The following is a 9779-nucleotide window of genomic DNA, read 5'->3' on the forward strand; positions in this document are numbered from 1 at the left end:
CTGCGGCGTTCCTCAAGGCTCCTCGCTCAGCCCAACCCTCTTCAACGTCTACATGAGCCCCCTCACAGCCATCGCACGCCAACACAACCTCAACATCATCTCCTACGCCGACGACACCCAGCTGATCCTCTCCCTCACCAACGACCCCGCCACCGCCAGAGCCAACCTACACGAAGGGATGAAAGACGTAGCCAAGTGGATGACGAACAGCCGCCTGAAACTGAACTCGGACAAGACAGAAGTCCTCATCCTGGGATCTTCACCCTCCGCCTGGGACGACTCCTGGTGGCCCCCCGCCCTGGGCAGCGCACCCAAATCGACAGACCACGCACGCAACCTGGGCTTCATCCTGGACTCCTCCCTCTCCATGACCAGACAAGTAAACGCCCTCTCCTTGTCGTGCTTCAACATCCTGCGCATGCTACGTAAGATCTTCCGGTGGATCCCCACCGAGACCAGGAAGACGGTCACCCAGGCCCTCGTCACCAGCCGTCTGGACTACGGCAACTCCCTCTACGCCAGAACCACCGCCAAACTCCAGAAGAGACTCCAGCGGATTCAGAACGCCTCAGCACGACTCATCCTGGACATCCCCCGTCGCAGCCACATCTCCGGACACCTGAGAGATCTGCACTGGCTTCCGGTCAACAAGAGAATCACCTTCCGTCTCCTCACCCACGCACACAAAGCCCTACACAACCAAGGCCCAGGATACCTCAACAGCCGCCTCAACTTCTACGCCCCCACTCGCCAGCTTCGATCGACCGGCCACAACCCTCGCCGCCGTCCCCCGCATCCGAAGAGCCACTACAGGAGGAAGGTCCTTCTCCTACCTGGCCGCCAAGACCTGGAACTCCCTCCCGACCCACCTCCGCCTGACCCAGGACCACCTTGCCTTCAGGAAGCAGCTCAAGACCTGGCTGTTCGAGCAGTAGCGGAACCCCCCTCCCCTAGCGCCTTGAGACCCTCCGGGTGAGTAGTGCGCTATATAAATGCTTTGATTGATTGATTGATTGACCGTTCTTTAGCCCATTTTGCCACCCCAGTTCAGACATGGCTATATGCAAATCAGTCTGACCCTGTGCCTCATGGGAACAGTCCAGCCCGAACTGCCAAGCCATGTCTTCCCTGGACTGGAAACAAGCTTCTGAGGACCGGTTTCTGGCATTCCAGCCGTCTTCGACCCGGCTTGCTTGAATCCAGTGGCAAAGAGAGCAAGGGACTTACGTCTGAGCATACCCTGCCACACTTATGGCGGCCAAAAGTGGTACAATAGTTCCCTATCTAAACAGTAGTATTTTATGAAATGTGCAAAATTATGAAACCTCAGGGCCGGGGATATGCCGCTGGTGCTAGGGCGCACAAACTGAGAGGCCGACTGCTTGGACCCACGAGCAACTAGCGGATGGCGTGTGCATTGGAAGGCTCAAAGAGACACGCAGTCGGGTGCAAAAAAAAAGGGACGCTGAGGTGCTGCGAGACTGTGGGGATTACACCTGGAAGCTGCCGACTGGAAGAGGAGTTCTTGATGGGACACTGACATCATTGTAAGAGCACGGAGGTGGGGTGATGTGCAGGCTACAAGGCGCTCTGTACTGCATGACATGCGCCCTTCCCCCTATGCAATATTGATGCCCTGGTATTGTGCTGACCACGAGTGGTGTATGAGTGCAGACTGGAGCTCTACTACTGGACTTGGGGCATACGACTTGAGGGGCCACCTGCATACGTTTGTATGATGCCCGGTGGAGCTACCTCGCTAGCTATGGGGGAGATTGACTCTGGGCTCCCTCCTTTGACTATCACCTACCCAGACGGACTTTCGGCTAATGCACCCATTTCTCTACTGACCTTACCTTCCCCCTCTCCCTTCCCCCAACCCTTCCCTCTCTCTGCTCCTACTCTTTCCAGTTTCTGTCCTCTGCCCTCACATGCCCTTTGTCCCCACCCTGTTTTTCTGTGAACCTCTTCTCTCGCCACTTGAGACTGAACTATTTTGTCTGATGCCCGATGGAGCTACCTGGTTTAGCTATAGGGGAGATGGGCCGTGGATTCCCTCCTTGGTCGTCACCTACCCAGTCGGTCTTTAGACAGACTTCCTTTCGTCTCTACGGTTGTATCTTCCCTTATCCTCACACTCTCTCCTCCCCTACCCCCCCACTACTTTCTCTCTCCTTTCTCTCCTCCCCTAATGTATTGCAGACTGTTTGATTTATTGTGTACTTGTTCTTTTTATGGTATATTGTTGAACCACATTGTTGCGCTTCCTTTCGTCTCCCCTGTCGTCTCCTCCCGCATCCTCCCTCTATTTCTGTCCCTCCTTCCCTCCTCTCTCAATGTATTGAGACTGAACTATTTTGTCTGATGCCCGATGGAGCTACCTGGTTTAGCTATAGGGGAGATGGGCCGTGGATTCCCTCCTTGGTCGTCACCTACCCAGTCGGTCTTTAGACAGACTTCCTTTCGTCTCTACGGTTTTTCTCTTCCCTTATCCTCACTTTCACTCCTCCCCTAACCCCCACTACTCTCTCTCTCCTTTTTCTCCTCCCCTAATGTATTGCTGATTGTTTGATATATTGTTTACTTGTTGATCTTTTTCTGGTATATTGTTAAACCACATTGTTGCACTTCCTTTCGTCTCTCCTGTCGTCTCCTTCCGCATCCTCCCTCTGTTTACGTCTCTCCTTCCCTCCTCTCTCAATGTATTGAGACTGAACTATTTTGTCTGATGCCCGATGGAGCTACTTGGTTTAGCTATAGGGGAGATGGGCCGTGGATTCCCTCCTTGGTCGTCACCTACCCAGTCGGTCTTAAGGCAGACTTCTTTTCGTCTCTCCTTATTGTCTCTTCCCTAGCTACTATCCTCTCTCCCCTGAATCTCTCCCCCTGCCTGCTACTCAGCCTACCCCCTGTCCTTTGTGCCCTTTGACTAAGCACTCCTCCTCCCCTTGTTGGGGAAAGATCCAATATTTATACTCTGGAGTCTCAGCGAACCCGCTGAGTGAGTCCACTGCGCCAAGGGAGCCACTCACACTTGAGGTATGGTATGGCACCCCTTGCCAAAGCACTCTCTCTCCCCTTTTTGGGGAAGGATCCAGTGTGTAGGCCTTGGAGTCTCAGAGACCCCTCTGAGAGAGTCCACTGCGTAAAGTGGGCCTCTCGCAACAGAGATAGGGAAGTGATACCACAACCCCAGGGATCACAGCTTACTGGACTTTGGACGTTGCCTTGACTCATCTGCCGGTTTGTGTCCCAGTCACCCTTCCCCTCCTCTTCCCATGCTGTGTCTCTCACCCTCCCCTCCTCTTTCCCGCCTTCATTACCGGTCTACTTCCCCTGCTCCAACCCCCCTCCCTTGAATCTCTCACCTTGCCTGCTGTTTCCCCTTACGTATTTGTGCTTATTGTTTATTTCTACCTTACAAGTAACTATGTTGCCATGCTCTAAGAACTGTGTAACCTTTGTAACGATGTAACCTGTAACTATGATCTGATGCTCATGTAAAGCACTCTGATACCTCCGGGTCTAGCCAGCGCTATATAAAACTTTAAATAAATAAATAAATAAATAAATAAAGTAAGCATGTTTGTTTCTTAAAACTTGCTTGTAGCTTGTAAGAATTGTAAGTTGGGCCTGTTTGCGTAGGAAGGGAGAGGTGTGGCGCCGCGGCCAGGGCGACTGATGCTGGACTCTGGGGATCACGGTTCGATCCCCAGCTCCGGTTCGTCAGATTAGCCCAGCACCATGTGGCTCTGGGCAATAGCTTGCTTAATCTTCCTGACGGCCCCTAGTGCCTAGAGAGCCTTTACTGGTGATTGTTCACGCATTACAAATGTGGATTAATATTATTATTAGGAAAGTTTATGAAATACCGCAAGGAGGGGCCATTTAAGATAAGATATACGCCACATGCCTACTAAATCAGGTTTTGTCTGAATCTATTTCTGAACTATAACTCATTGGAACGAAAATCGAAAATAAAACTCCCAGCCCAGCTGCTCTAGTAGGTAAAACTTCATTTCGTACATCCCAAAGGAGGAATCTCTTTTCTATGAAATATGTAAGGAAATTCAAAAAGAAACCAAGGGAGCCACTCACACTTGAGGTATGGTATGGCACCCCTTGCCAAAGCACTCTCTCTCCCCTTTTTGGGGAAGGATCCAGTGTGTAGGCCTTGGAGTCTCAGAGACCCCTCTGAGAGAGTCCACTGCGTAAAGTGGGCCTCTCGCAACAGAGATAGGGAAGTGATACCACAACCCCAGGGATCACAGCTTACTGGACTTTGGACGTTGTCTTTACTCGTCTACCGGTTTGTGCCCCCGTCGCCCTTCCCCTCCTCTTCCCATGCTGTGTCTCTCACCCTCCCCTCCTCTTTCCCGCCTTCAATACCTGTCTACTTCCCCTGCTCCAACCCCCCTCCCCGAATCTCTCACCTTGCCTGCTGTTTCCCCTTACGTATTTGTGCTTATTGTTTATTTCTACCTTACAAGTAACTATGTTGCCATGCTCTAAGAACTGTGTAACCTTTGTAACGATGTAACCTGTAACTATGATCTGATGCTCATGTAAAGCACTCTGATACCTCCGGGTCTAGCCAGCGCTATATAAAACATTAAATAAATAAATAAAGTAAGCATGTTTGTTTCTTAAAACTTGCTTGTAGCTTGTAAGAATTGTAAGTTGGGCCTGTTTGCGTAGAAAGGGAGAGGAAGGGAGAGGTGTGGCGCCGCGGCTAGGGCGACTAACACTGGACTCTGGGGATCACGGTTCGATCCCCAGCTTCGGCGGCAGATTAGCACAACACCATGTGACTCTGGGCAATAGCTTGCTTAATCTTCCTGACGGCCCCTAGTGCCTAGAGAGCCTTTACTGGTGATTGTTTGCGCTTTACAAATGTGGATTATTATTATTATTAGGAAAGTTTATGAAATACCGCAAGGAGGGGCCAATTAAGATAAGATATACGCCACGTGCCTACTAAATCAGGTTTTGTCTGAATCCATTTCTGAACTATATCTCATTGGAACAAAATCGAAAATAAAACACCCAGCCCAGCTACTCTAGTAGGTAAAACTTCATTTCGTACATCCCAAAGGAGGAATCTCTTTTCTATGAAATATGTAAGGAAATTCAAAAAGAAACGGGGGAAAGAAATGGTACAAATAATGAGGAAAGGAGAAAAAGCTGCAGAATCAATAGAGTGGGCAAGAAGGAAAAGGCACAGGTAGGATTTTAATACTAGGGCATATATTGTGGTAGAAGTAAAAGGATATGGATAAAGAGTTAAATGGGTAAAAACTACTGATCAATATGTGGGAAGAAGTTGTGGGGTATTGGTAAGGGAAGAGGTATTTGCAAACAGTAGTGCTACAGGTACTAGATATAGGAGTGGGTGTGGTACTTTGTTATATGAAGGGGTAGTACTAGGAGACTGTAGGGGTAGCTGTACAAGAGTATAGTCAGGGTAGATTTCCAAGTCAATAGGTAGTGGAAGATGAGGTATATGTATGGATGACAGTACTAGGGTATCGGTAGAGATAATAGTATTAGTGTGTCATCAGAGGTTAAGATACTATGATATACATACTTGTAGTGGTATTAGGCTATATAGGAGCAGAGGCACAAGAATATATGCAGGTATAGCCATGTTAATGTAGTGAGAGAGGTACAAGGGTATACGTATTGTTGGAGGCAGTAGAATAAAGGCAGGGATGGAAGTGCAAATGTATAGGCAGTACATAAAGAATCATGGGTATAGGTGGAGGTAAATAGAAAATGATATAGGCAGATAGAAGTATTAGGGTGTAGGAAGTTGAGAAACCACGGAATAGTAGTGGTAGTTTGCTAGGCTAATGGTGGGAATAGAGGAATTAAGTTATAAGTTAAGGTACAGGTACTACTGCATAGGTGTAGAGGCTAGGGAATATGTGGAGTACACAGTATAAGTAAAAGTAAAACACAAGAGTAAAGGAAATCCAATATTTTTGGGGAAGAGTACTGGAGAAAGGAAGATAGAAACCAGAGCTCATAGGAATAGTTAAAAATGAGGGTACACAGTAAGGGCCTAATTATGACTTTCAGCGGTGCAGTACGAGGTGGTACCCCATTCTGCACTCCTGAAGGTTACTGCCGCCTGCCGGATTACAAGTTTAAAGTTGTCTGGCGGGCGGGCAGCAAGGCAGTCCCATTGCTGTCCCTTATTAAACAGGCACCGTAATGGGACCGCACAACAAGTTTCCTGTTGATATGTACTCAAATGTCCATGCTGTGCAGGAACTGGTGCGCATGCACACCGGGAGGCACAACATGTGCCTCCCTGCATGCTTCCCCATGTGGAGGAGGCACAGTGGGAGTTGTCGGAACTTCTTAGTTTTCTCTCTGCCACAGTTTTCGTTCCATGACACTGCTGACAGAGAAGAAAATCGTATATGTGCCTGGTAGGATTGTGACAGTCCCGCCATTCATATTGCGGCCTCATGACCATGTGCCACCTCCAGGGAATGGCAGTTTCACTGGTGGTTGTGGTAGACCCATGGCGGTCGAACCACCAAAGTCGTAATGGGGTGGTCGGATCACCTGTGCGATAGTGGCTGGACCACCATTGCCGTGCCCCGCGAGTCTGGTGGTCCTAGGACCACCAGACTCGCAATCAGGCCCTATGTGTGAAAAGAGTGGCATAGGTAGTTCATGGTCTATAAGGTTTCAATTACATAATCAAAAAAATATGAGCATTTAAGTATCACACAAGATGGCAAATTGAGTATCAGTAAAGTGAAGCCTTAAATGCTGGAGCAATAATAGAGTCATTATTACCTGCCCATAATCTCGAAAACTCATGCTTCAAATTGGAATATACATATCTTGTAAAAAGCTCTGAATTCATTGACTGTATCAGAAAATGCATGGTTTCTGACCTGAATTTGAAGTGACATATATATACAATTGTCCGTGAGCTTTGCATTGCAAGCCATTCTATCCTTTTTTATGTCTGTCCAGTGAAAATCAACCTCAAATTGTTCCCAACAACATTCAGCTGATTTTCCAATGTTTATTAGCTATAGTTCTTATTTTGACTTAAGAGTCTTCTCATGGCTGCCTTCACCTCCCGGTTCCTGAGGCTGTAGATGATCGGGTTGAGCATGGGAGTGAAGATGGTGTACAGAACGGCTACCACCTTGACATCCTTACTCATGGCTAATGTGGAGGAAGGCCAGATATAGCTGAAGATTCCACTGCCGTAGTAAAGGGCCACCACGATGAAGTGGGAGCCGCAGGTGGAGAACGTTTTCCGTCTGCCACTGGATGAGCTCACCTTTGTGATAGCAAAGATGATACGGATGTAGGACACTACAATGAAAGTCAGAGGGAACATCCCTGCCAACACCACCACCATCAAGAAGATGGCTTCTGCTAAGCGTGTGTCTGAGCATGAGATCTTAAAGAGGGGGGTGACATCACAGAAGAAGTGGTTCACTATATTGGATCTACAGAACGTAAGTTCTGAAACAGACACAGCCTGCATAAGAGAGTTAACAAATCCACAGATCCAACAGGTAACCACAAGGCGAATACGCACGTTTCTGTTCATGGTGATGGTGTAGTTTAGAGGAAAGCAGATGGCCACATAGCGGTCATAAGCCATGACCGCTAACAGGTAACACTCTGCAACAACAAAGTACTGAAAAAAATAAAGCTGGGTGATGCAACCAGCAAAGGAAATAGGTTTTTTGCTGTCAATTAAGTTGTCAAGTAACTTGGGGACAGTGACAGAGGAAAAGATGATGTCGATGACTGCCAGATTGGCTAGGAAAAAATACATTGGGCTGTGCAGCCGATGGTCTGTCACGATTAGTGTGATGATGGTCAAATTTCCCAGGGCAGTAATGAGGTAGACCACAAGGAAGACAAGGAAGAGGCTGTAGTTTGAATCCTGGCCATCAGAAAGGCCCACTATAAGAAATTCTGTCACAATAGACTGGTTCTGCCATGTGTCCTGTGCCATTATAACGATCTAAGGAAACAGAAAAAGTCAAACACACATGATTGAGATGTACATCTTCCAATAAGTTTTTATATGCTCACCTGTGAAACTGAATTTCTCTTCCTGCTTTTGAAATCCAGTATACATGAAAAAACAATGATTTTCTCGAATGAAGTCATAAAACATTAAACAATGTGATATTGCCAAGATTGCTGTACTTTCGAACCCCAAAACCAAATTTAGCCCATTGTTGAACTTTCTGATTGATCGATTTATTTTTCTTTTGTTACTTTTTTTAATACTTGATCAACAATCTTTTTAAATGAATTGTTTTGATGGTGCTATTAATTGTCTTTTCTTTATTAAGTTATTGATCGTAAAGTATTGTGCATGTTCGCCCAGAATAGAAAACAAATGTCGAGAATTAAATTATTACATTTGAAGGTCAAGTTCTGCATCCAATTGCACCCTGTCCCATCCCATCACTTCCCATTTCATCCCATCCCATCGCACCCCATCCTATCCCATCCCATCCCATTGAATGCAATTTACTCCAATCCTGAATCACTTATAAAATGCTAGACACTCTAGGGCATCCAAGAGATCTGTAGATTTGGCACAGCACGTACAGTAACAAACGTTACCATCACCTAACAGTGGCTGTATAGTAACTATTTTTGCTTGGGCTCTCAGGGTATTGGTGTACCAAAGTAAAGTATTTGCACTGCAAAGAAACTATTGACCGGCTATACACAGTCATCCATCCACAAATCAATACCCATTCATGTAGATCTGCAGGAACCAATGCACATTGACCACATGGCATGCAGTCACCTATTAACACTGACTAACAGATCTTTGTGATGGTAATTTAAGTGCCTGTATAGCAGTTTATGCTGCATTAAGGGAATCAAAAAGTTCTAGATATAACTTGGGAAGAAAAGATGAAGGTTGAAGGACGAGCCTTGTGCCCTCCAGCGTTGAGTGCCATGCAGCCTGTACTCACACATATGAGATGAGCAGCAAGAGCTGGCAACTGCTTTAATGGGAGAAGGAGTATAGCTGATTGAACTGCAGCACCTGCATGGGCGAGCAGATGCTACTTTTGCAATTTTAGGTCTGAGAAGAGGGGGAAGGCAAAAGACAATACAAAGCATGATATCCCACACCACCTATTAATCTTCTACTACAGCTCAAAGTGCACAGTGGAATGACGGAAAACAATTTCAAACCATTTATATTTTGTACCTTAGCATATTTTGTATTGTTTTCCTTCCCATAGCAATTTGGTTCTTGCAGCTTGTCTCTGGGTGATATGATTGGGTGTAGTTGACAGTTGGGCTTTGTGTATTCCTCCTAGACAGCAAAACATATTAGGGAGCTGAGGCAAGCCTGGATGGGCCATCACTGTCAGAATGGGAGGGAAGAGCTAGGGACATTCCCTCTTATGCTTGAATTGGCTGTGTCTGGCCTTCAAACAAAGGGCTGCATACTTGCTGTAGTTAGTCTGGAGCCAGGGACAGGAAGGCAGGGCACCTGTGCATTTCAAAGGCATGCCTCTATAAGTTTCTCCCCAATTTAACTGTGTAAAAATACTGGACCTCAGACACCAGTTCTTCAGTACACTTCTGGACCTGTGGATACATAGCTGGGAAGAAGGTCTGCTGTGCTGCTGAAAGGACTGCCACTCTCCTGGACTTCAGATCTCAAAGACTTTAATGTAGATCCTCACAACTCTCTGCAAACCAGGATTTAAGGTACTCTGTTTAGACAGCCCAATTGGGGCCCTGTAGCTGTA

The 9779-nt window shown here is 46.9% G+C and overlaps 1 protein-coding gene across 1 annotated transcript; it reads right to left on the bottom strand.

Annotated features, from left to right (window-relative positions):
* Window positions 1-7051: 7051 nt before the first annotated feature.
* On the bottom strand, window positions 7052-8002 carry LOC147684507 (olfactory receptor 1f45-like). Its single transcript, XM_086939670.1, has one exon. The coding sequence runs from the start codon at window positions 8000-8002 to the stop codon at window positions 7052-7054; it is 951 nt and encodes a 316-aa protein (XP_086795796.1).
* Window positions 8003-9779: the final 1777 nt, after the last annotated feature.

This window comes from Lissotriton vulgaris, chromosome 10 (genome assembly GCF_964263255.1).
Source record: "Lissotriton vulgaris chromosome 10, aLisVul1.2, whole genome shotgun sequence".
Taxonomy (NCBI): domain Eukaryota; kingdom Metazoa; phylum Chordata; class Amphibia; order Caudata; family Salamandridae; genus Lissotriton; species Lissotriton vulgaris.

What these genes read in the sequence shown, in the direction of transcription:
- LOC147684507 (XM_086939670.1), bottom strand. Translation starts at nt 8,002, where the DNA reads ATGGCACAGGACACATGGCAGAACCAGTCTATTGTGACAGAATTTCTT.